Source organism: Hetaerina americana, unplaced genomic scaffold, assembly GCF_022747635.1.
Source record: "Hetaerina americana unplaced genomic scaffold, ioHetAmer1.1.p SCAF_8, whole genome shotgun sequence".
Lineage (NCBI taxonomy): Eukaryota > Metazoa > Arthropoda > Insecta > Odonata > Calopterygidae > Hetaerina > Hetaerina americana.
The window spans coordinates 59269092-59296854 of record NW_027287427.1 but is presented as its reverse complement, the minus strand read 5'-3'; the positions used below and the strand labels follow the sequence as shown (position 1 = coordinate 59296854).

The window sequence follows — 27763 nt, the reverse complement described above, 5'->3', positions numbered from 1 at the left end:
TAATCTTCAGATTTAAAATATAATACGTAACGACCAATTTGTATGCGCAGAAAAGGGTGATTCTATTTGGTGGTATTGGCGGCGTACTCATATTTTCCATCCCCTAAAGTGGTGATCACAATGACAACGAAAACAATTCGTCTTTCATAAGGATCTCCGAAAGCATTGCCTCGCATTAAAAGAGGTCTCAAAATAGTCCTTGAGTGTTATTGTTACATTTCTTTCAAGCGGAGCTATCTAATTTCAGTGTGCTTACGCCGTTCGCTCAGAATAGTTTTCCCTCATCTATGATGATGTTTGAAGTTTTAGATACGATAAACTTCTTTTGATTCTTATACTTCCTCGGAAGTATAAGATAAGGTTGGAGGGCATTGTCGCCTATAGATACCTATATTGATGCAGTTACGGTTTTATATTTTTAATTCACTCGGCCAAAGGCTGGAATTTTTGTCGTAACACTTGCCGTGGTTGTGGAACGGCAGTTGACTATTACCCGGACGGCCAGCCCTCAGGCAAGCTTCGTCTGGTCTCCGCAGTTGGTAACCATGGGCGCTGTTGTAATATTTAACCGACTATGGCCTTTTTGTTCGTATGCACCATTTCTCATTGGTATCGAGAGTTCTCCGAAGTAACTTTATATATTTTTAGTAACCCTTCAAATGTCCTAAGTACAGGGTGTCCACGTACCTGGGGAACTGGGAGAATGGAAAACTCGTAGAATTTCTTCCTTCTGGACAAATCCGGAAATTTATCATACGAGTATGTTCTAGAAAAATTGGTTTTCAGGTTTTAGAAAAGTGTCTGTGCTCCCATATTGCGATGCTTTTGGGAGACGCCCGCTCCATTCCTGTTTGCAGCCCTTGCCATCATTTGCCCAGCACTTGGACACAGTGCATGGCGATTGCACAGATGGTTTCAATTCTTCACTCAGTACGTCCTAACAAGATCCCAAACTTTTTATCTCTGAACATTTTCATTTAACATTTTCATTAACATTTTCATTTTTTAAGATACTTGTATTTCGTTTTTGCTGCAGTACCCGATGGCGAAAACTTATATATGTAGATGTCCCCGCTACTCAGATACCAGTGAAAACCTCTCCAAAATGGAGCAGATGTGTCTCCGCGTGGAGAGTGTTTGATTTGACGTACCTGATTGAATGGTCGTCGCCGTCATGTACCTGGAGGTTTTGATTTTTGATATTCTTCCCCCCTCTCCCTCTCGCAAGGAATAAATCGGCGAGTGAGGATTGATGAATGGGAGGGGGCATGATCGGCTAAAAGTGCAGATTTTTTTGATCGACGTTGATTAACTTTCATTAGGCGCTCACTCGTAATCCAGTAGTGGTATCAAGGAGGAGCATTTCCCGTCATAGACCATTTTTCGGCATCGTCTTGGAGGGAGAGTATTATACGATTTATAGCATAAGTCGAGATATCTTCTAATCAATGCCATTGTTGCGGACTAATCTCGGTGGCCCTGGATTTGTTGGAGAATTTTATTTTCCGTGGTCAGGATTTTTATTGAGAAGTGAATTACCTCTAACTCCGTCCAGTTTCACCTGGGAGCGGATCGTGGACCGCTCCCGGATCCCTTTCCGCGATGTTTCTTGCCCCCCCCCCCCATTGCTTTGCACCTAAGGGTGGGGATGCGTTTGGGCAGTAGGGAACATCAAAGTGAGAGCTGAGAGTCCAGGGTTGATTGCTTGGGTCGGAGGTTGAAATGTACGACTCCCTTCGACGCGAGGCCTCCGTGCGAATAAGGTAATCGGAAGTGAACGACGGATTCCCGTAGCATGTGTATGAGATTGCAGGGTTTGGATCAAAGTGGAGAAATTGAAGAGCCCTTTGGGAAATGTAGGGGTTGCTAGGCGCATCAGTTATTCTCGGAAAACCCGGGACGCCGAAGAACTGTTCGTTGGAACCCTCGTGCGTTTCCGAGATTTTTGAGGACTTAATTCGTACCAAAAAAATATAACCATTGATTTGGATGTTCACAAATTAGTAGTTGGGTTAATAGTTTCGTGATGACACGAGGAAAATTTGTAGGAAAAAATAATCGTCAAAATTTGCGGTCACGTTTGCTGTTTAGCGATTTCCTACAAACCTTACGGCGTGACTGCACCGCAGCGGTTACTCTGCTAATAGTTTTCTTATTAAAAAAAAGGGTTGGAGTTCCAACTTATCATCCAGGAAATTTTAGTTAAGATAAATATTGTTTTCCAAAAAATAACGTGAAAGTTACAGGGAAATTCATTAATCGTGTATATATGATAATGCCAGATGTTCAGATTATCAACAGGATATCTGCTGAAAGACGTACAACTGCATGATGTTGGGGCCGTTCGTAAATTCATTTGCGTGACGTGGTGAGCATCACTATTGATGAGCGAGGTTCTTGGGGGGGTAGAGTGTAGAGACTTGAACACGTGGTATGTTAAACATAAGTACATACGTAACATTAGTACCGCGACTTGATTTGGAGTAAAACAATTGGGTGAGTCCAAAATGGCAGATTCGATTCTCACAACTCCCTCATAAACGAGGAAAGTGTTCCATAATACTTGAAATGTCAACAGTGTAAAATTATTCCTCAGCAGTTTCAAAGCAAAGCATACGCAATAGATGGAGGCTATTTTCCGTTGTTCAGCACAATATAATAGAAACGTACCCTGAATTATTAAACAATTGTGAAAGATGTGCGGTGCGAATTATCATTGTCGCGTGTTGCCAATTTACTGCCTTTCCATGTCGAATGCTCAACTAACGCAGGAGACCACCGTGATAATGGATTTTTTTCCAAGGTTGGAGATGAAGGCACTGATTTCTCGTTCAGTCGGCTTATCCGTGGCCATGAACGTCTTGAAAGCAGCGGGAAATGGCAAAGGGCGGGAAGAATCGAAGATTAGTCTACATTTACTGCAAGATTGATTGACTACAACCCTTCATACTTATCTATTCAGTGTTCTTTCACTCAACCCCTGATAGCTTCAGATTCTACTGTACTGTAAAACATTTAATGATAAGTCAGGAGACACTGAAAACGGAAGCGTATTCAAACAGTGGGGACTAATGGATTGGAGAGTCAATGTAAGGGATCGAAGATCAATGGGAAGACTTGGAATATGCTCGAGGCACAGTTCGAGGTTAGGAATCGTAATTATCGTACGATTTTAAGGTCGCCAAAGGATATAAAATTCTAACCGTACATTGCTAAGCGAGACCACAATTAAAATTTAAAGAGAAAATTGACTTGTCTATTCAGCCAACACAAAAAGTATCCTTTTCGAATGCAAAACTCGCATTTATCATAGTAGAAAAGTTAAGCACCAAAATTCTACCAAGTTTTACCTGTATTCTTGGTTACATGATGAAATCATTATTTACTCAAATAGCTAGTCGCTTCATAAAACCCTGCCGTTAGCCGTTGTGGCGGGTTGCTGGTTGCTCTCTAAGTATGCATCTACTATTCAGAAAATTTGTTTGTTAATTTTTTCCCAATTACTTGGTTCCGGCTTCTTAACGAACATGTTCTCTTGGTTGAAATTTAAAGATGTTTTTAGATGGCGATTTATGAGAAAGTAAAATTCTCTTGAGAGTTGTAAAACAGGTTTTCATAAAACTTGTGAAAGATATTTTTATTGATCCTGGTCTAATTAAAAAGAAGATGCTACGTTTCAAGGAAACTACCTGTATGTCTAGGAAAATGTAAAAAAAAGTGGCCCTCATCTATTTTTTTATTTAGCTGCTGAATGCTAACTTGATTATTACGATCGTTGAGCAAATGGGAGATGGCTATCCCAGGCTTTGAAGTGAAGGAGGAACATTAGATAATCCTGAGAGGAATGATAGCTTTGATATGCCTTTATTTTTTTGGGATTTGTATTAGGAAAAGAAAAGTTCTTGGGTTGGTATACGGAGACAGTTAGCCAGGAGGAAGAGATTACATATATTCATCTACATCTAAATAATACCCCGCAAGGGTGTGTGGCGGGGGGTGTTAGGTCACCAACCGTAAAAAGGAACAATACCACATGCAAAACAACGTGGAAAATTACACCCACAGCAGCGCACACACTCATGCAAAAATGCCTTCATCCAACACTCATGTAAACACATACCGCAAGCCAACAAAAAACTGCACCCCAGGATGCAGCACGAAAGCCATCCTACAACATGCAAGCCAGGACACAACAAGCAAGAATGTGAAACACCACTACCACATGAACATGCACCACAAAACACTCTACCCCCCGAGGAGTCTGTAAAAGGCAGGGAATGCGACCCAACGTTCCAGGTAGCAGGGATATTATTTCTGCTTGGTGCGTCTGTTCTATGCGAGGTGTATGTGTAATCAACCCACAATTCATTATTCTCATTCACATTAAGGCAGTGCGATTGATAATTTCTCTAGATATTGTACATTTTATTGCCACTGTGCGAGGTTTTTTAAATATGCACAGGCACCACAAGTAAGTTGAAAGACTGTTCGTGTCTCGTATCACTTCGGATTTCTTTTTAAAAAGTACCGTTAGTTAGTTCGAATGAAATAATATGTAATAAATTTATATTCCGGTCGCTCTTCTGCGGTATTTTGTTTCACGAAACGCAATATTCGCTATGTTTTCTTTCCCCGAATGGAGAGACCCCGAAGAGAGCGGAAGCGGATGCCGTGTTGGTCACCCCCTCAGAGGGCTCTCTCTTGTTATAGGGGGTGGTGTCGTGGTTGTAGGAGGGGTGGATACCGCAACATTCGCACCGTTCCATGTGACAGCATCCCCTCCGCATTCATGCTCCGGAGGATTGGATGGGGGTAAAGAGGGTGGGGGGATGAGAAGGAAAGACTTGATCCTGCGACCTTCTGGTTAACCAGAGATCACGTTACCACTGGTTTGGTGTACAAACCGGTTCGGTGTTGTGAGTGAAAACAAAGAGAGACAGATCAAATATGAGATTACAATATGAAGGCGCATAATCACAGGAAGCATTTTCTGCGCTTCAAAGGTGTACCCTCAGGCCAGTGCACGGGTCTTGGGTTCAAAACCCCGCACTCGTTCCTTCTCCACAGCTCGCGTTAGAATGCGGTGTTGCTGTGTCCTGGAGTTTCTTCTTTCGTGCTAGCGTTGCGCAATGGCCTCGAGGGGTCGGAGCACCACCTCGTTTAAAACTCGATTGCGACTGCATTCCCAGGACACCCCAGCCCAGGCCGGATTTGAGCCTCTCTCTCTCCCCTCCCTTCCCCGCCGCAGCGATTGATTTCAGATCACTCTTTACGGTTGTCCAGGAGCTGTCGTCTCCCGCGATAAAAGGTTCGGGTGACGAGAGGAGACAGGATTTGTTGCCGGTGTTCCGCCCTTGGCTCTCGGAAACTCGACGGCGTCATCGAAGATGAAAACCGCGCGCGAGATCCCACGCTTTATTTCAAACATGTCCCATCCAGCGGACGGTGGATCGAATCCGCTTCAAAGCTGTGTGAATTTTGGGGTACTGCATCTTCCTGGGGAAACCACGGGCGGTGCAAGGAAAGGGAACAACCGCAGTAATGAGCCCTAAGATCGGTTTGATGGGTGAGGGTTGAGTAGAGCTCGCCCAATACCTAAACCCAACGGCGTGTGAAATTCGCACAATCAGGGGTTAGAATGGGGGGGAGGGAGCGGTAGTTCCTCTTCCTGTGTCGCTTTTGAGGTTTTCCAGGATTATCTGAAACCAGAAAAATCACTCATAGTTCCGGGTGCCCAGGAATTGAACCCGGGCACTCAGATCAGTAGCCCAGAGCTCTACCTACTGCATTACCGCATTCCTTACAAGAAAAGGAACAGGCCCCCTGAATACTCTGTGTCGTTTCACAGCTTAACCCCCCCCCCTCCGGTATAGGGTGACCTCCATGCAAACTTATCAGAACCTATCATTGGGTTAATTTGCTTTGTCTTCTTCCTCCGTTCCTTGACTGGGGAAAGAACCCGGTTGCCGTGGGAGAAAAACGAAGTGGGTCCATTCCGTTCATCGATCCTAAGTCCTTTTCTCTTTCCTCTCCACACCCCCCCCCCCACCCACTGTCAATTTTCTTGTCATTGTCAGTCGGTGGTTTGTGTGTGGCGAACGGGGTGCTGGGCGATCCGTCCTCTCCTCCTTCGCCGTCACCACGTGCACTGGTTTCCAGGCAACCCTCGGACGCTCGCTTCTTTGTCGCTGCCACCCACCCCGCCTCCCCTCTCCAGACAGGCCGGCCGCTGGATTGGTTTTTTCGGAATCGAATTCCCAAAAAATCGATCGCTCCTCCTCTTCGCCGACGACGTCGTTTTCTCAGTCAGCTGCTGGTCCCCTTCCAGTTTATCTCTCTCCCACCCCCTTCCAACTCCCACCCTTGTTCTCTGCCTCGTCGAGAGGCGAATGCTATTCAAGGTCTTGGCGGACGTTGCTTCCTGCTGATAGTCCCGCCCGCTCGCGCGAGGCGGCAGCACCTTCTGCGACAAGCGCGCACACTCGCGAGGCGGAGAATCTCTCCGCCAAGCTTTTTTCCTTTTCCAGAGGTGGTGGTCGCCTAGGTTCAAGGACCTGTCTGCCATACGTTTTTTTTACTTCACTTCTCGCCTTCTTATCATTTTTAAAAACCCTTTTCCCCCGTAACGCGGTGCCCGAGGAGCTCATGAAAATAGGAGCGATGCTGGTGGCCGCGAAGCTTTGTGATCAATTATTTTAAATTACTGCGGGCGTATTTTTTATCAATAATGTTTTATGCTTAACACTCGCAGCCCATCTCACACAAAAAAGTTTTTCAATCCTAGAGAGCGACATGCTTCATAGCGGTATTTATGAGTCGTCTTTCTTCACACCGGTTTATTTTGTGTTTGAATGAACGACAGAACATTACCTTATAACGTTCTTAGTTGGGTAATTAGAACCACGGCCAAACTACAAAAAAAAGAGGAAACAATGCTTGCAAAGATTCACCTCTGATTTTTTCACAGTCAGAGATTTCCAACACTTACTTCTCCACGAGTTTTGATTTACGCTGTCGGTATTTTTTTAATGGTTTTCCGTAGGCGGAGACTGGTTTCATTTCGCTGTTTTCGTGTGTGCAATGTTTTGTAGAATATCTCCACTTATTCAATGGACCACACCCACGGCCTGAGATGGCTGTTTTATTTGTTTATACCTTTCGAAATTAGTTCCCTTGTATCGATTTGATTTCCGTTGGGCAATCACCCTGAGCGCTCATCATTCGAGTGCTGGATCATCGCTTTATCTTCCCGCGGTGATGTGCATTGCGGCCGTCTTTTGTTAGGGTTGTACGCCGACCGGGTAATGCATCAGCTTGCTCTTCCCGAAATTGTGAGTGGGGGACGCTGATGTTCAAGGCGTTAGAAAGAGTACTCGAATCATCATGGGTTGAGCTCCGATTCTTATCTCTCAGGCAAATGGCCACTCCACGCGCGAGAAGGAACGTACCATGCGTGTGTGCACTTGGTGTAGTGCTTGCCTTTCGGTTTGGCGTCCTTAGCTCGGCAGCTATTTAGTTGCCGAGCGGGAATGAAGGAATTCTCGCAGTGCTGTTGATGTTTCCCGGCAAGTCTTCAGTTTCATTTGGGTGTTCGAGTTTGCTCCTAGCACACCAGTGTTTTTGTGTGGACTGAATGAGACCGTACTTGGAACTGATTTTAACGGATTTGGCGTTTTAATGGGGAGGATGCTGTGTGATTCGAAGCCTTTGGTGACAATGTAAATATGTAGTGCTATGTTTTTAGCGATTATAGAGATACCTGATTTCGATAACATAGATTTTTCCAATGTCTTTGTTTGCTCTCGAGCACTTGATATGTTTTTGCAAAATGGTAGGATGGTAATTAGTGTGTCCGGCCAGGATAATTTCTCCATTGTAGTTTAAAAAGTGCTCGATCGATATGAGGTCTTAGGTCTCAGATTTTTCTTCTTTGATGTGCTATTTCGAGGGCATGGATCTGGCGGGAAATGTTTAACCTACCGCCAAGCAACACTTATTCTGCCAAATCGATCGGCTAAAAACTTTTTATGCCAAAAAGTGCCCGGGTGTCGCGTTTTAGCCTTTTTCAGTTCATATTTCGTTACTACGGACACTGAAAACCCATTGTAGCAATCGGTTACCCCATTCTGAGGCTAGATAAGATTAGGAGGGGAAGAAGATATTACTTACACTACGTTGATGAGCATGGATTAATTTCGTACCATGAACACCCATTCAATACGAATACTGCACTGCAAAGCGAAGTACTCACACCGTTGGAATGTTATGAAACGAGATATGTCGTAGAGTCTCTCAGAAACAATCCGGGGCCAGGGCCGTTGAGGCAAGTATGGAGTTTGCCGAATGGTTTGGATATTTGTATCAACATAATTATTTTCGTGGAATTAATCAATCCAATCCAGTCGTTTATCCTAGCGATTCTAACGCTCGCCGTAAGAATGCTTTCGTGACTTGTGACATGGATTCGATTGTCGCATCGTTTCTCGCCCTTTAGCTGCTTTTCGATCGATGTACTGTGCAGTAGAAAAGATGTCCAAAACAGTCCAAAATCGTCAGCGTTAATTTATTCAAACGTACCCTTAAAATGATTATGCATGGAATGGTTCAGTGACAACAGTCCTATCTATTACGTAAGTCGTTCCTCCATTCGGAAGGTCATTTCCTTTCATTTATTTATGGCTAATCTCGCATATAAGGAAACGGTGACAAAAATGGCATGCCATTGCGATTTTTTCGCATGGAATATTATTTTTCACACGTTAGTTTTTTTTCACACGCTCAAAATAATTGCCCGACGTTCATTTCCAACCAAGTAACATATTCGTGTATGGTTAAGTACACCGGAGATTATTATATAGCACATCCATGTTTGCCTTAAATTACACGGTAATGACTATAAGTCAGTAATTTAGATTATCGACGTAGCCTATGATGTTTCTTATCGATCACGTTTCCCATTCTAATCTGTAATCCTTTTCATGATATTCTTCTTATTTTTTGTTTCGGAATAGAATGTGCCGAATCTACTAGTGAAGATGCTTCTCTTGTGAACAACACAATCATTCTTTACCCAGTGGAAGTTTTGCGTGAAAACTAATAAATAGATCTAAAATAAACTTAAATGAGCAAGTATCTTATCAAATAATGAATACCGGCGCGTAATCAGGAGTAAGAAAGAATCTTTCGTATATCAGACTGACATTCTGTTAAAAAAAATATTAATCAAGTTCTAAGTTATGGCCAAAAGTTGGTGCAAACATAAATCGAGGCCATTTAAAAAATAAATGGAAGCGATAAGGTTGGGCGAAAGGGTCAGTAACACGCAACTTCTTTTGTATTACGGGGTGTATGCGAAAATAACTCCTTCTTTATAAAGTGCGCACTCGAAGATGTAAATGACGGAGGAAGAGGTTATGGTAATGCGGCGCAAACTATGTGAAGTGAAAGACGCCCACTTTAACTTACAAAACAGGCAAGCGTCCTCCTCCGTGAAATCTCGCCTCCCAGTCGGGATGGTTTGCGGTTGCAGACAAATTTTAATATTCGTAAGAGTATGTATGGATGCATTTATCTAGTGCGAGATATGTCAAAACGTTAATTACACTGTTCGGATATCAAGAATCAGAACTGGAAATCCAATACCCTGATGAAGTAATGGTAGGCCTGTTGATTACATTTAATAGTTATGTACCGCAAAAGCCATACGACATCGTTAACAACGACTGAAATCATTGCTTAAAATTCCGTGAACCAGGTGTAATTCGGACCAGCGACCTTGGAATTAACCCTCCATCCAAATAATTTGTGTTAATTAGAGAAATAATTGTCGAGGAAAGTTCTTGTATGGGGTAACCCGGTTGGCATTTGGGAGAGTACCGTGGGTGTGGTTTGGTTATGATGTTGCAGGGGTATTTTATTCCGGGCAATATTTTCAACTTTCATGGCATATACGATTTTGGTTTATTATAATGGCGATTGTTCTTAATTCGTTTATTGTCAGGCAAGTGTTAAAGTGCTTAGTTCTTAATTGACTGTTGTTAACATTATTGTCATTGCACAACGATTTTGTTATGGTAGAAGCTTTTCAGTAAACAAACTTGCCGTGAATTGTGGTTTCATTTCATGCTAAATATTGTGCCCAGTGGGACATGGCATGTGTAACGGTGTTTAAGTCCCTGCGTGACTATTTTTAATATATTGAATCGTTTCGCATCATAATTTTGTTTTGGTGCAACAAAACAAATTTTTCAGACAAAAATCTCGGTGTGAATCGTGGTTTGATTCCGGCAGATTTAAAAAGAGTGATAATTTCATGAGATTTCCATGTAAAATGGCTTAGGTATGATTGTTGTGTCTCTCATGTGTTTGTTGAATGCGAAAGAGTTCCTAACGCGTGTCATTTTCCAATTTCCCTTCCAGTGGCGTCGCGGCGCTCAGCTCCACCGACTGCTCCACCTCGAGCGGCAACAGCGACATCACCGAGCCGGGCTCGCCGTACTCGAGCCCATCCTCCTCCTCCGCTCTCCTCCGATCACCCGCCTCCTCGGCCGCCGCCTCCGACGAGAGCGATGACTCCCGCACAGGCTCACCGCCGGTCGTGGTCCCCGAAGCCGCGGTCGCCGCTCCGCCCCCGGACGAAGCGCCGCCCCCCGACCCCTGGCTCCCTGGGAACTGGGTGGACGACGCGGGCGGCGGGGGCGGGGTCGTCGGCGGGAAGCGCCTCTTCTCCTCAGGCGCCTTCAAGAGGGCGGGCTCCTACCAGGGCCACTTCCAGAGCGTCAACCAGGGCTTCCAGGGGAAGAAGGTGGCCAAGGAGGCGGAGGAGGTGAAGCCACCGCCTCCGGCCCCCCGTGCCTTTCACCACCACCACCACCACCAGCAGCAGGGCAAGATCACCGAGTACTTTAAGGCGCAGATGAAACCGCCCGGGGTGCGGAAGGAGCGCCTGGGGGCGGTGCTGGGCCGCGGGGCCGCCGCCGCTGCAGGAGCTCAGGTGGCTGCCGGCGGCAAGGGGGGCCTGCAGCAGCTGAAGGGGGGGCAGAGGGTGGAGGCCCTCTTAGTGGACGAGGAGGAGGAAGAGGAGTATTACGGGGGCGGTGGCGGAGGTGGGAGGGCGGATGAGGAGGAAGAAGGGGCCAAGGCACCAGGGCCTCCCGGTGGCCCTCCGGCGGCGGTGGTGTCGTCGATGGGCGCGCCATTGTCACCCATTTTGTCGGTACCGAAGACCCTTCGCTTCCCGGTGTCGTCGGATGGGAAGGCCCTGGGACAGCACTCAAGTGAAGGGGGTGGGAGTGGGTCAGCCGCGGGGAGACCGTCTGCCGTGTGCCACTGGTCCGAGTGCCAGCTGGCATTTGAGTGTGGCACCAAGCTTATGGAGCATTTGCAGGTATTTTTACCTTGATCGTGAATAGTTATCTGATCCAATTTATTTTTTTAGGCATGACTCTACAGCCATCAATTCATGATGGATAGAAAGAACTCAGTTTTGTCCTCACAAATTTTTATAGATGACCTTGTCATTGTAAAAGTTTCTGCCAGATGTGGGTTGCAAAGGCTGCATTGTCTTGGTTCTGACTACACTTATTTTCTACCTTGACAAGTTTTCTCAGAATTCCAATTAGTGTCTTTATGTCAGGTCAAAGAACATTGGTGAAACTTAAATCAAAACATAACCAATGAATGTAGTGAAGCCCAAGATATAGTAATTCAGTCTTCACCTTGACCTTGCAATTGACCTTCTCATTAACTCTGACTCTACCATTACCTAGTTGTTAACAAAAATTTATGTGGAGTAACCAAATGTTTTCTTTCATTTTATAGTCCTCCCAATTTCTTTTGTTTAGACGCACATATCCATTAGTTTTCATCCATGTCAACATTGAACCCCTGAAGCCCCACTGTTGAGGTGTGTGGCAGGGTGTCTGTTACTTTCCCTGTAACTTTCTTGACATTGCTCAAAGGTTAAGAGCAAGTAATGGGAAAGTTTTTTAGTGCATATAGTGTTAAGGTTTTAGTAAGTACCCCTCTGTACAGAAGACATGATCTTAATAGTAGCTATAATGTAATTTTAGCTACTTTCCGAAAATAAGCAGCAAATAAGGGGGCATTAACTTAAAAATTTAGCTTATCTTCGGGTGATCTTTTACTTCAGTGGAAACTGTTTTGGTCACTTTTTTACAGGCCATGGGGCTTCAATTATTCACAATATTGTGTGCTATTCCACAGTGTGTCATACAGGGTGGGATGCTTAAATCCGGACAAATTTCAATTTGAATTGCACGCCATATCGTAGTTCCACTGGAGGTCACGATTGACATTCTTGAAAGCCATAGGCATCTAGTAAACAGTCATAACCTCAAAATGGCCAAGATGTTACGTTCAAGTGTGGAGTACAATCGAAGAGCCGCTGTTATCGAAAGTGTTCGTGCTGGGCATTATATTTCTAAATAGTTCGATTCTTCTGGTACCCCAGATCAACTTTTTACGATGTTGTGGCTAAGTATAATGCTTTGGGGAAGTCTGGAGAAGGTTTTGCTAACCTGGCAAGGAAATCTCTATGGAGGAGAAACATGCTTGTCTGGATTTAAGCACCACACCCTGTAGTATGTGTTTCAGTACGGAATTCAATGTTTTCACTTGCTCGGGAAACATTTTGTCAATGATGTTCAAGCCCTTCCAATATGAAAACTTCAAAAAAATTTTGCCTTGCCTTTAATTTTTTCCTTTAACTTGTGGTATTTTATTGTTTCTTTTAAGTATTAAGTATTGAGGAAATATGACATCTGAAGTAATGACATGAATCTTTGTCTCTTCTCTGTTTTACACAGTCAAAGCATGTCAACTCTCAGGTTGAAGGCAGCGAAAACTTTGTGTGTCTGTGGGTTGGTTGCAAGGTGTATGCACGGACATCATGTTCAAGATCGTGGTTGGAGCGACATGTGCTGAGCCATGGTGGGAATAAGCCTTTCCGTTGCATCTTTGATGGTTGCGGTCAGAGATTTAGTTCACAGGTAAGAGACTGACTCCATCTCCTCCCTTTCTGATAATTTTCTTCCCCTCCTGTGTTCCCTGCGAATGAGATAAATGTAAAATCATATTGGATTTGAGTAATCGATGATTACATCATGATAAAATATGCGATTTGGACAGCACAATTATTCCCGCATAACCCTCCATTAATGAAGACATTACTTGTCATGAAAAAATGGACCAGTGAAGAATAGAAACCTTTGAAATATGGTGCTGTAGGAGAATGCTGAAAGTTAAATGAATAGACAAATGAAGAACGATGAGTATATAGAAGAGTAAAATAGGGAAGATCCATATGGAGAACTCCAGGGCAAAGAATGACCAGATGAATTGGGCTCTCCTTGAGGCACAATGGAATAGTTAGAAACATATAGAAGGGAAGATCCCATGAGTAAGGCCAAGAGACATGTACATAGGACAATGTAAGAAGGGTATAAAAAAGAGAAGCTATTGAGCTTTGACGAAATCAAAACTGAATAGAGAAGAATGGAGGGATGCAGTAAACCAATCATAGGGTTGAAATACTGCTGATAATGATGATGATCTAAATTGTGGACTCATCTCCTCAAAAAGATAGCTTATTAATTCAGAGTTGTAAAAACTGAAGCTAGAGGGGTGTGATTTTTGGGAGTTAGTCTCTGTATTACAGCATTCCAAAAAGAAATGTAACTTTCCTTTAGGTTTCCAGGATTTCTGAATTTCCTCCAGCCAACATTGATTTCCATTGCATTTTTACAGAAAACTATCATTGGTATGTAGCCAAAACTGTCTGGAATTTTGTTACTACCTCTCTAAAAGGCAAATTAATTTAGGTTTATGCAAGGATTGTGGATCTGTTAGACCTGAATACCCAGTGAAAGTGCGGGAAGTCATTCCATGTTGCTTGCATAAAGTTAATTGTTACACTTATTAGGAATGTGCCATACATACCAATGGCAGATAGAAAAATGTTTTGTGTAGGAAAGTGCAAACCATAACTTGATGGGCATTGATGGCTACTATACATGAGGAGGGTAGGCTGATGTATTAATTTTCTCCATATGAGCTGTTTCCTGGTTATGTGAAACTGTTGGCGCATTGTAATTTTATTTCAAACCACTGACAGAGTTGAATGCATTTTGTTCTTATCATCAGTCACGCTTGGCGGAAGGAAAGTTTTTAGTGTATCTTTTGAATCCCAGGGTGATATATTGGTCTGCAGTAATTGTGGTGATTATTTTATTCTTGCCAAACTTTGCATAAATAAATGCCAATTCTATCAATATTAAAAATCCTAGGATTTTATGTCAAAAAATGTAGCCATCTGTTGATTCCTTGATAACAAATTAAAGATGTCACAATGTTTAAAAGATAAAACCGCTCACTAACAACATCTGTAAGGGAGAAACTAAAATTCTTTCCATCCAAAATTTTCTCTTATCCTTTGTCAGGATGTGCAGCAAATGTTGAGCAAAATGCTCTCTATCCATGTGGTTCCATCTTTCAGAGTGGCTTAATCTGGGTTCAGATTTTTCCAGTGCTGCACTTTTAGCACTAATGCTGAGTTAGTTTTGACAGGTTTAACTGCTCATTTAATTGTCCATTTGGATATAGCCTTCCTCCCATAAGGGTCATGTACTGCATGCTAATTTTGTTTCATCTTTGACAGACAATGTTGGAGAGGCATGTCAATGGTCACTTCAATGCAGCCAATGGCAGCCAGGGAAGCTGTACGGGTGGCATTGGAGGGAATGCAGGTGCCAAAAGGAGCCTGGACACGACGCCCAATCGGCCATTTCGACGCAATGGAAAGAAGCTTCGATATCGTAGGAGGCCGTGGTCAGGTAGGGTAATGTTCCTCAGGGAGAGTGAGATGGGAGGGGGGGGTGAAGTGGATGGTGTAATGACCCCCCTCCTAAAAACACCCCTTACAGCGTCTCGTGGTGGCCCATCCTGTGTTGGATGTAGCAGAGGGCATCCCTCTCTCCATCACCATCCTCACATTGGATCAACCGTGAGCTCTTAGTTGCCATCACTAATAATTCTAACAGATATTACATTTATGCATCCCATTATGTACAAATGGCATGTCATAATGGTTCATGATCGAAGCCATGGTTGTCACACGTTTGGAAAACTTAGGGAGATTTATCAGAGAATTTCTTCTCTGGAGAAGTTGTGAAACTGTCGTGGAACCTGAAGATTTCTTTGGAAATGTATGAAAGGATAATTGTTCTGCAGATACTTATTCCAAACACTGATCGACTTACACTCCTTCCTCTAAAGTTTGTTTCTCCTTGCTTTGGACAAATGCTTTTTGCAACACCTTTCTTTAGTCGAGTGTGACTAATTTGCATTAAATCTTCAAAAATTCTTGATGAAATTCTCTGGCGTAGACACTGTAAAAATTCTGTTAGGAAATAGTTGTTCTTCAGAGTTAGAAATCATTTTAAATCGTTAACATTTTGGTATTATTTTCCAAATTATATTTCTCTTCGTGTGCTCCGGTAATTATTACATGAGAAAGACAAAAGGGAAACTAAGATGTTATCTCACACACCCTGTCATGAGTCTTGTCCACTAATGATTGGCTTTATCAGAGCCAAAAGGTTTGCTTTGAATATGGAATACAACATGATTTATTTGAATTGGCATTGAAATCAAAATCTTGTTAATTCTGACCGGAAGATTTTAGGTTTTATTATACTTTTTTTACCATTTGATTGTATTAGAACAAAATTGCCTGCTAAAACAATAAAACTGATTGAGATTTGTGCGTTCAAAGGGGTGAATACCTCAAAACTATATTTAAATGATATTAATTATTACTGCTGCTAGGGAATCATAATGTGGCAATTTTATTATAACTAGAATAATCGTAACAGTATGACTGAGAATCTTACTTTTTCTCGCCAAGAGCCTGTGACTGTAGTAATAATTGATTTTTTAACCATTTACTTCGAGTATTGACGAGTGTGTTGGGTTATTACAAAAGAAGGTTTCACTGTAATTTATAAAAATATAGAGAAATAGTTTGGCTCCATCCATAGTTAGGCTCCATCCAATGGCTGACTTTCAAAATAAATAGACTGAGTGTTGCTCTGTGTGGCAGATACAAAATGTCATTGGAGTATATTAATCCACATTACAATTCTGAAAGACAAGTTTAGTTACTCATCACCTTCATAGGTCAAAGTCCTGAAATAGCTAGGGCCAGTGTAGAACCTTGTTTCTTAACTGTCAGGCAATTGTCTGACCACTATCATTTATTATATTTATTAATTGAAAAGCTTAATGAACTAGCAGGAATGTTTTTTCTTTGATACTAATACACCCTCAACATTGTGCAATCAGTTTGGTTCAACTTTGATGTCTTCTTATGTTCAACCAGTTTTTGGCAGTTGGAACTGCACAATGGCTGCGGTTGTGGATTTTTTTTCTGTTGACATGTCTTATTTGTTCATTTGCTATCAGTTCACTAGATTCTTTTTCTTTTCTTCTCTTGAAACCACTGCCTTGTGGTTGTTATTTATGTATTGCTCAAGCTTTTAAATGATATGATTACGAGATGTGAAAGGTTTGACCATGAATTGGTCTCACTATTGTGGTCAGGTGGCTACTAAGTAACTGTTGGAAACTGTTAATCGCAACACAGCTACTAATCTATCTCAGAACTGCAGCTGATATGGCAGGTTGAATTATATTTCATGGTGAAATTGCAGTGTAATAGTCTTCATGTTTGCAAATATTTCAATTTTAGCATCAATAGAAGTTGAAGTATCTCAAATTACAACTCTAGTGGATTATCATTTAGGCCATTTGCGTGTTTCTGCCTGAGGATGCCAAAAATACCTCATTGGTTAAGGGAATCACAAGGAGTGAAATATTCTGTTCAAGATTAATAAGGCTCATGAATATATAATCAGTTTGAATCCTTGTTTTTACTGTTCTGTAATGCTATGTAGGCTCCTGCCATGTTAGAATTTTTTGTATATTTATCATCATCTAAATTGAGAAATAAAGGAATAGAATGGGGACTCAGGAGCATCCCTAGCCATTGGTGAATCAAGTAGAAAACCAGGGTGCCATCCTGGCATATTCATTTTATATAATTTTTAGCTATGATTCGATAATTTTCAGATTATGTCAGACTCGCAAAACAAAAAATAATAAAATGTGTTTTAACCATAAATCCATTAACAATTCTAATGAAGGAAGTTTTCCATGAATCACAGAACTGCATTAAAGATGCTATTACTAATGATGAATGAAACTTCAGTATATTGTTTAAAATTTAGAGCTTCAAAATGGATGTAGAAAAAATGCTTCCATGTTTAATTTTGGGGGAGAGTTAGGGATAAGTAAAGGAGGGATGAACAAATGACATTCCATCCAGGATGCCAAATTACTTTTGGCTCCATATAGAGTGCCAATAACCATTAATTTTAGTGTGAAAATGGGTAGTTTATTAATCATTTATGCCTACTCTAGTATTTTTGACAGCTTGCTATTGCCCAGGGGACCTTGTTTTGCTTAAATAATTTAATGGAAATTCCCATTTTCGTATTCAATTTCAGTTAAGTCTCAATATTCCAATCCTGCTTGAATTGAATAATATTGTAATCAAAGCTAAGAGTAATCCCAAACCAAAAGTACAGGATTAGAATGCATCTTAGGATGGCTCATTCAAACTACATATTTTACAATAAAATTTGAAGCCATGATTTGGTCCCTTGCTTCACTGATAAGTTTATTTCCAAAATGTCCTCAGCCATCATATCACTAAGCAAATGGGAAAGGAAACTTACTTGTTTTTTTAAGAAGTGCATATGTTATTTCCTTTGATGTAGTGAGTAGTCAAGATGAAATAATGATGGAGATGTTATGAATGAAAACAGCTTATAAATATTGAGGTGCCAGAACAATTATGAAGTTTTTTAATGCTTGTGTATTTTTAATATTATCTATCACCCGACTGAATGCAGGGCTTCAACAAGGAGAATGGAAGTTAATCTTGGACTCATGCTGCTCGACCAGTACCAATCTGGGTTTTTGTATAAACTTAAAAAAAAAAGAATTTTCTATAAACCCTGTTTCTCTTGACAATGGTTGTAACTGAAAAGAAAAGTCGAAAGAGTTTTATGCTATAGGTCATGGGTTGTCTCAGAGGGATAGAGGATTTTGACAGTAGAAGTTGTGGTGTCTGGGAAGGAGAGGAGGGAAGTGAACAATGTGATTTACCATAGAAGAAACGTAAACTGCCCAAACTGTAAATGATGTTAAGTTTCCAAGTTCCTGTCAATGCTCTCGTGAGACCACAACCATAAGTTTTTAAGTGCTCCCAAATATATTCATTCAGAGGCTGTGTTAGTGAATAGTTTTGGCTCTCTTGTGAAGGTTTGGAATGTAAGAGATGAGGAGTGCTGCAGTGGCCTTTAGTTCCCTGTCTACCCTTCTCTTGAGATTGGCAATGAATGATAAAACACTTGTCCCCATGTTGGAAGAACCAAATAGAGATGATGCAAATATTTCAGAAAGCATTTGAAATACTTGATGCCATTGGAAGAGCCTGTACCTTCAGAAGCGTTGTTTGAATATTTAGGCTGTTCTGATAGTTAAATTCATAATGCATTCTCAAATCTCTACCATAAAAATTCATATAATGTAATTCATATAATAGAACTTCAAATGAATAGTTGATGAATTATTTTCGTTCAAATACATCAGTATTTGAAGTTGTCATTAAAGAATATCAGAGATTAGCTTCATGACAATGATGAAGAAATTTGCTTTCAATGAAATGATCATTTGTAGTTATGTTATCTCTCAATTATTTTTTCTCTAACCATAATTAACATGCATTCTAAGTCGAGCATTATTTTTATGAAGTCATTGGAATCATTGTGCAGTTTGCCTAAGCTGTAGATATTGGAAAGTATCAATGGATGGATATAAGCAACACACCACAGCATTAAACCCTTGGTTGTTTGATGATGATATAATAAAGTATTTCATTATGAAAAGAGAAAGTGGTGATATTGATTTGCATAAATATGGGATGCGCAAAGATATAATCTTGGAGAGTAAGGAAAAATAAATGCGCTAGCATAGTGTATGTCCTCAATGGATAGATTCACTTCAGCGGGCAATAATGAGAGAGAATCCCTGCAGCTCAAGAGATACTTAATTTTAATCAATTAAATAGAAGTGAGCGTAGCTGAAGAAAAAAAAAACAAAATGGTGCCAGACTTTTTGCTTAGCATTTTAATGGACAGAAAAAAGATTGAGATAAATAATCTGTGTATGGATTATGGTAAACCGATTTTATATTTAAATTGGATATTTTAAGGTCCAAAATCTTTTGGTGGATTGATATTCAAAATAATCAAGTTATTTTTCTCTAGTGAGGAAATTTTTCTATCATTCATTTCCACTTCGTGGGCTTCATAAGTCTAGAATTATACCTCTTTGATGCCATCACTAAATTATAATGCATTGTAGGTGCTTACCCAATTTCAGTTAGTGTTCGTCTGGGATATATGAAAACCTCAGGGTGTTCTTAGAATCTTAAATTTGTGGCAACATAATTCTCCCTCATGCCCACTTCTGTTGCTGGTCTCACGTAATTTGCAGGTGCAAAGTAAGAGAATCCTTGAATCTCTAGCGGTGCAAAATGTTATATCACTTAATTATGGATATTTAAATCATTTTTTGTACAAATGGACCAAAGGTAAGTGGTGTTACGATCTCCTTAAAACTATTGCCTTCTCTCATTGCCTTAGTTCATTTGACTTTTGCCACTCGGATGGAGGATATTAATTTAGATGTCATATTTTTCTGTTGCATAAATATTTTTGACTAATTTGTGTTCCAGCTGAATTGTGAAGGTAATCATCCTAAATGATGATATATTTTACATGGTATTCGTGGTGGTCAGTTTCCCTTTTGTTTGCGGCCAGTTTGGTTCTTTGCTTTGGTTCTCGGTTTCAGTTGTAAAGGTTCCTATTGAATAATATGCATATTAAGCTGTCAGCAGTTTATGATAAACAAAATCTGTCACCTTCGAGGATATTATGTTTTATAGTTGTAGATAATGTTTATGATATTGCATACACTTGCAGAGTTGTAAATACAGTCTCTGATTTTTTTAAGTTTCAAAAACTATAAGATAGTCATCGCAACATTTATAAACACACGTGCCGCATGGTAAAGTTTTTGTGGTAACATTAAAAAAATGAAGAATAATTAGTTTCTTGAATTTTGAAGCACTGTTGTTCTTCAGAAGCAGACAAACATATGAAAAGAATTTTCTATTATTTTTGATATTGTAATACTATGATTTAAAAACATTTCATGAAATATTTGCAAATCTGTCGTGGATTTAACAATGTTTATAATAATAAAAGATTTTATTGATGGAAAACAAGCAGCACACACATTAGTTTCAGTTCAAATTTTTTTGTTTTAATTCCGGTTTGGTTCTAGTCTGAACCTTTGGAACCAGGAACCAAAGAACCAAACCGACTCATCATAAATTTGTGTTATTGAAGCTTTTATAGCTTATGTCCTACCCTGTTCCACATGCACGGTATTTGGTTGAAACTGCATGTACAAGTATGCTGTAAAGCTTATCAGTGTGCAATTACAGGCACTCCCCGACCTAAGTAAGATATCCTTCGAAGGTCTGGTCATAAGTGAAATTAGTTGAGAGTAGGAAATGATTCACACATGAAGTTAACATCGCTAGTAACTCCACCCCTAACTGATTACTCACTGGATTGTGCAAAGAGACTATGTTATTTCCCACTAAATTCATGCGCAACGTATCAGTTGACCTAGTCAACATTCAAAAAGTTGTTCATCACTACCGCACACACATGAGATAAACATAAAAAAGTGCTACAACAGTTAATGATTTCACGCATAATTTATAGTTTTTGCAAATAATAAAGAATAAAGAAAAATGATCATGAAGCTCGCAGAAGGACTGTTGTCTGTTGATAGGTAATATGCTGGCAGACAAGCTGAACTTTGTAATTTACACAGTGTAGAGGATCCCAAATTTTCTCAATTCAGAATTCTGTAGTTTCTCCAAGTGTGTTAGCATTTTTTTTACAGTTCCTCCGGCAAAAACTTACTAAATATATATATACTAATCGTGATTAGTGTAGGATATCCCACTGTGATCCACAGCACCGTCACTTTTAAATTTTGAAGACATGTTAATTATTACACAATTGCTCGAGTGAAGACCGAACAAACTTACATTGCTTAATGAATGGAAATTGCTCCAAATGTGCTATTTTGTTTTAAATTCCAGGGTTTCTGCCCAAATACATAATGGATCCTAATTGTATTTTGAAAGAAAATATCATGCGTACATTAATGTGCTTCAAATGCAATTAATTCAAAACAATATAGCATTTTTAATATTTTATTGCCTGGAGGAATATAAGAAATCTTGTTTAAAAGTAACATTTACTAAGGTTAATGTTCATAATGCAAGAAGGCCCTGCCATATTTGGCTTTTGCTCAATCTAACATGACATTCTGAAACAACTCAATATGATCAGACCTTGGGAGGTGTATTAGTTTACTTTTTGGTAGGTGAATACCTTTACCCTCTAACCTTTTAATGACATAACATTGTAGTTTTCATGTTAGTTATCAAATACAAAACAGCTCCCTCCATTATGATGACATTATAGCCTTGCTACAAAAGTAATACCCGAGTTTGAGATTTAAAAACATTTTTATGGTAGTTAATGTTTTATTAAAAAAAATGGTCGTCATAGGTCAGACAGTCATAAGTCTAGGAGTGTCTGTAGCTTGAGCGATAATTCATGGTGGGTCTCAAGAATATAAACCGACGTATATGTTTCTGTGGCTGAATCCCTTAATTTGCCATATATACTTGGCCTATTATGACCTTACTTAGACTACTTGATATCTAGGTGTCACTTTTTTTAAATCCAGCTTTACCCTAGTTTTTGCTTGCTTATTAGGAATATATCTGGAGGATTATATGTTGAGTGGAATTATTTTGGATGGGTAGCAATTCAGGTATAGCATGTGGAACTAGGGTTATGGCATTGTCATATTTAAAGGTTTTTGCAGTAATTCAATTGAAATAATCTTTTTGAATGTTAGGTGTGTATACTCAAAAGTGAAAATTCAATGATAGCAAACACTTGGCTATCATATTTTTGATTATTCTGCTGTCCTGTTAATTATTTTAATTGGCAATTTAGATCAAATCATAGAAAGTTAAAAAAGTTGGCTCTCCACACCATGTAGAAATCTCATTGTCGTACCATTATTCACTTCTAAATGGAGTTCCTAATCATGGATATAAACTGTATATTGTTATGTAAATGACATTTTTCAAGGCTTAAGAAGCATTATGCTATTTTTCTTAGCATGGGCAGTATCGTCCCCTGTGCACCCAACTCTCTTTCAATCTTTCTGAAGTCTTGTTTTGTATTTCCATCTATAAGGAATATTTCAAACTTAAATTAACCTGAATAATAGAAATTCTACGTAGAGTCATTTAAGCTGAAAATATTCTCACAAATTGGATGACACTATAGGAAATAGATGGAATTCAGTTTTATCCAGTAATCGTAATGCCCTGGTTTTGATTTTTCTTCCTTGTAACTCTGCTTCATATCAGTACGACTCAACTTCTTTATCACATTGGACTGGTAATTATGACTATAGACTCTTTGACATTCTTAATTTTTTTTGACAGATAAAAATTTATGATCCATCAACTATTACATGATATAACCTGGGAATTAAGACAAATAGCATAATGCTAACGGCTAAATACAAGGTTGTCTCTGCAAATTACCTTTTCGATCTTTGACAAAGATATATTGGTTGACTATGCTGGCCAAAGTTGCACAAAAATGAAGTGTCCTGCAGAAAATGTGTGCAGTGATGATTTAACGAATAGTGAATATGACAGGAATCAATTGAATGTAAATCTAGAAAAATCTAAGTTGGAAAAAATTCCCACAGCCTGATTCTCTGTTTGATTGTAACCATTCTTTGTTGGTTCTGTTGAGCGGTTGATAAGATTATATACACGTTAGAGGAGAAAGCAGTTTTGTAATTTTTGGACAATCTGTTCATTATTTATTTCTTTCAAAGACTAATGTCAATTATTTCTTTCTTTAGAAGTTTTATGACTCTAATGACTGAATCATGAGGCCAAATCTAAAATTTTGTAAATGTCTTCCCAACCACCAGGTGGTAAATCACAGGAGAGTTGTTTTAGTTTTGTTTCTATTTTCTCCCTCATCAGTGTGTGGATATTGAGAGAAATTTTATCTATAAGTTGTGGAAAAATAATTAATGTTGTATACAATCTAGGGCTGGCCTGATATGTATATGTAAAGTGATTATGCCGATATTTCATGGTATCAGCCAATCCATTATATTTGAAAAATATGGACTATATATAAGCATTTTTAAAAAAGTTGAGAGTTCACTGGTTTGTGTGTCCTGAGTACCTCCATTGTTACAGTTGCCTTTGAGAAAAGGATTCAACTGGATGTTTGTATAAAGGGATAATGGCTCTGGATAAGGAAGATCTATTTGTTAGAAGAGGGAGGTAGAATATGTTGAAGTGTAGGTTTGTTCACCATGGTGTGATCAGGTCAGGTTTATCGCTTATGGTTAAGCCATGACGTCCATTCTCTCCAAAATTCTTCTCACGTTATTTAATGAAAAAAATAGTAATTCATTCTCTTGTGTCATTGTCGCCAATTATATATGCGCTTTCCCTCTATTCTCATCAGCCATTTACTTACGAGGAATAAAGCAAAATTGGTGGTAATATGTGTACAGTGCATGGTTATTTATAAATTGAGCTAAGGATCAAACATTTGTTGTGCCGGAAAGCTATAAGATATTTCGTGAAACTTAAACTCATCTAACTATCACATGTATTTTGCCTGTTAGAGTTACAGTAAATTCACTGCATAGGTTAATTGATGATGATGCATTATGAATTAAATTGTTAGGTAGGTAGTAAAATATGCTGCAAAAGTTGTCAGTTATTGTCTTTTCCAAATTATATTGGTAACGAGTCAGTACGAGTAATATTATAAGCCAAAAGTTAATGGATTTTGCTAAGTTTCATTAGCTGACAGTCAAGCAGTAAGTTGCTCATTAGGAATGAAGTATGCTGTATGTAGTTATTATTTGAGTTGATGATTAATTGTTCATCAATAGAAACCCATTCGATATCCAATCAATTTAAAAATTCTGTTTTACAAACTATTCATATCGACCCTAACCTTGACTGTCATGGATGCCTGAATAAATGTTGCATTGTGAAATAATTTCATAAGAGACAATATATTTATACATGATTGTACGACATAGGTTTCACATGTAGGAAAAAATAGTTAATGCTCAATTATATGAAATTAACTTAACTATATAGTTGATATAATGGTAGCATGGGATGGGTAATATTGAAATATCAGCGCCTAAAATGTTCATTTATAAATAATTAATATTGGGCCAGCCCTAATGTTTTCAGCCATAGGTCAACAAAATTCTGCTATCATTTAAGTGACCCACTTATTGTTTCAACTTACAAATATGTTCAGTGAAATGTCAGTACAATGAAATGCAGTGATCCTGAAATAAAGTTCTTATTCTTAAAAAAATGTTCTTATAAACAAAAGCTACTGTGGTAAAAAAATGCAAAACATCTGATTGAAACAAGATGACACTGGTGAAAGAAACGACTAGGTAAAGTAGGAACTTGCCTAGCTCAAATTGCCAGTGCAAATTATATGAGGTTTGACTATAAAGTAATATATTAATTTTTTTTTAAATATCCTCTTTTTTCAAGAACAATGGCCATAGAATGGTATTAGTGTGTGTTCACCCTCCCTTTGTAATCATTTATTTAAAGATTCTTGTTGAATAATGCTTCGGGAACTTTCATTTGAAACAGACTGTATACCTCTGCCTGCCTGCCTCTACCTCTGTCTACCATCGAAATTTTGTTAATGGTTAACAACCAGCAATTTATGAATGTTAAATTCATTGTAAAGCTGAAAAAATCCATAATGGAAGCATGAGTTTGGAGAGACGAAAGTTAACGACTAATTAGTGTGCGTGTCAAGGTTAATTAAGTGATTAAAAAGAGGGAAGACATGAGAGATAATGATTATATGGCCTTTGTCATACGCCAAAAGCTAATGATTACACAGTAAAAGCTGATGAATTTTTGTTTGATAAGGTCATCATTGGAATCTTCTGAACATTAGGAAGAAATTCTGTTGAGGAAGAAATAATATGGCAATCTTGCTATAAAAGAAGTGTGTGAAAAAGTGCTGCTGAAACTCTTAATTCTTCATCAGAAGGAAACTTGAAAGAAGATTGGTGCTGCCATTCTTGAAAACATCGCAAATGAACCTAACTAGCCAAACTTATTAGATAACATAATCAGTAGTCATGAATCAGTCCATTTCAGTATGATTCGTAAAGGAAGGGCAATGTAGAGTTCCAGTTCAGCAACTATCAACAAAAGTGAGGATGAACAAGTCCATTGTGATCTTTTCTTTGACATCTGAGGAAATGTTCAGATTGATTGGTTAGCTTAAGGCCAGACAGCCAACCAGACTTGTCATCTGGAAGTTTTGTACTCCCTTAGCAAATGAGTGAGAACATGGAAGACCTACACTGTTGAAGAACAATGAGATACTCCTTCATCAGGATAAAATGTGGACACCTAATAAGGTATCTGTTGAGCATTATTTGGTGAAGCTCAAGGTCTCATTATTGTAAGAACAAATATACTAACAGGATACTTTTGACTATAATCTAACATCAAATTGGGATGAAAAGTGACCCACCTTGATCCTGTGTACGAAAGCAAAAGCAATGGAGCTCATTGAAAAACTGTCAGAAAAGAACCTGCCTCATGGCTTCCAGCAGTGTAGGAGTAGAGTGTTAGGCCAATAAAACTTTATTCAAGGCTTTCTGGAAATAATGCATATTCATGTGGACCTGCAGACATTGAATAAAAGAGTTAGATTTTTCTCGCACAAAAACTTCGTACCTACCTACCTAGAAGATTAACAACTGTAGTAGTAACCTACATACTATATTTACAAACATGATGTGGTGGAAGATTTTTCACATTAACTTTTCCTTGTGGAAAATGTTTATGGAAGGTTACAGCAAGTACAGTGTGGTAGCAAAAGCCCAGAATAAATTCGTAGAATATTTTTGGTTCAAAATAAATCTTTCATAGGGTAAGGATAAGAATTTATGAAATTCTCGATACACCATTAATTTGTTTTTGGTGTGCATTTAGTCAAAATAACTATCATACACACAAAAAGATATTAATATTCAAATCAGAGGTTCTGAAAAGCATTTTTTTCTTCAGTATACCATGGGGAAAAGTTTTTTGCCGTTCAGTGATGGGCAGTCTTGCTTGTTTTTCCCAAGTTCTCTTTGCTCTGAGGTTGGGAGAAAGATTAAGTTATTAAACCCCTTGTGTGCATCATGCTATGTTGTACTCATCTATCATTATACCCTCCCATCAAGTTTTCATTCTCTCTTGCCTTTACCCAGCTTTGCACGGCATGCTTAGGAGAGCATTTTCATGTCCACCCTTGGTGTAAGTCGCCTTTATTGACACTGGTATGTTTGTAGTGCTGACATTTCACTATCTCTCCTCTTTTTTTTTCCTCTGAACCTTGATGGCGAATGTTCATGTTGGTCCATGTCTCTTGCAGCTCGCATGTTTGACTACTTTGATGCTGGTGTGATGGAAGAGCTTCAACATCGATTGGTTGCAGTCACGGAGAAGGAGTTGACGGGGCAGGTCACCTCCCGTGGAGATGAAGTGCTGCTCACAAGCAAGGTGAGGACATAGGTCTTTGAACATAAATTTTTACATGGTGTCCAGAATCCCATTTATCTGCTGGTTGGAGAAGAGGTGGAGGAGTGCTACTCTAAGGGGCCTCGACATTCATGGAAATCTTTTCTAATTGAATCTTTTTGTTGTTTCAGCGTGCTCATTTGGAACTTAATTGAGGAATTAAACATATTTTTAGTGTCTCTGTGATACTGATCCCTTGTCATTTACATTGGTTGTTATTCAAATAATTTTAGGAGTACCCCTTAAAGAACTCCTAACTAAAGAAAGTAATTTGCATCAGTCAAAGGTGTGTTAAACAGAGGCTTCTACGTGTGTACTGTGGCACTACTTACATTACTTTGTCGTATTGTATGTAGTTTAATTAATTTATCAGTATCAATCTGTTAATTCATGGAGCATTTTGTTCCTTTTGAAGACCCTAGAAATTTACAGTGTGAGAGGATGCCTCAGTAGCTTAACTAGTTAAAGAACTTGGTCAGGTCTCCAGGGATTTGGTTTCAAATCCCGGTTTAGTTGAATGATATGAATTTCTTATTTTTTGCCCTTATCCTTCTTCTCGTGCACCATAATTTTCTTTTATGTTCTCTGGAATAGGGAATCTCTGCTTGAATCTCATGTATTTGCAAACGGAGATGTTTTCTACAATCTTTGAGGTGGAAACGTGCATAAGCAGTCATCCAGTCCTTATTCCATTCTTTACGTCTTTTAGTTTACTGTCAGGAGTTCTTGTTTGTGACGAGAGTCTTCATTCTGTGTTTTATTTTGCAGGTATTGGCAAGGAGAACAGAGCTGGATGGAACGACCAAAGTCCTCTTAAGATGGTATCCGGAAGATATG

General features: G+C 39.4%; 1 protein-coding gene across 1 annotated transcript in view; it reads left to right on the top strand.

The window, feature by feature from the left end:
• jing (AE binding protein 2 jing) overlaps window positions 1-27763 on the top strand; it is a 234239-nt gene that overhangs the window by 196571 nt on the left and 9905 nt on the right. The window contains exons 2-6 of the mRNA XM_071596896.1: window positions 10420-11386; window positions 12828-13010; window positions 14678-14852; window positions 26781-26908; window positions 27695-27762. Coding sequence (XP_071452997.1) covers window positions 10420-11386; window positions 12828-13010; window positions 14678-14852; window positions 26781-26908; window positions 27695-27762 — 1521 coding nt within the window. The remainder of the gene's footprint in view (window positions 1-10419; window positions 11387-12827; window positions 13011-14677; window positions 14853-26780; window positions 26909-27694; window position 27763) is intronic.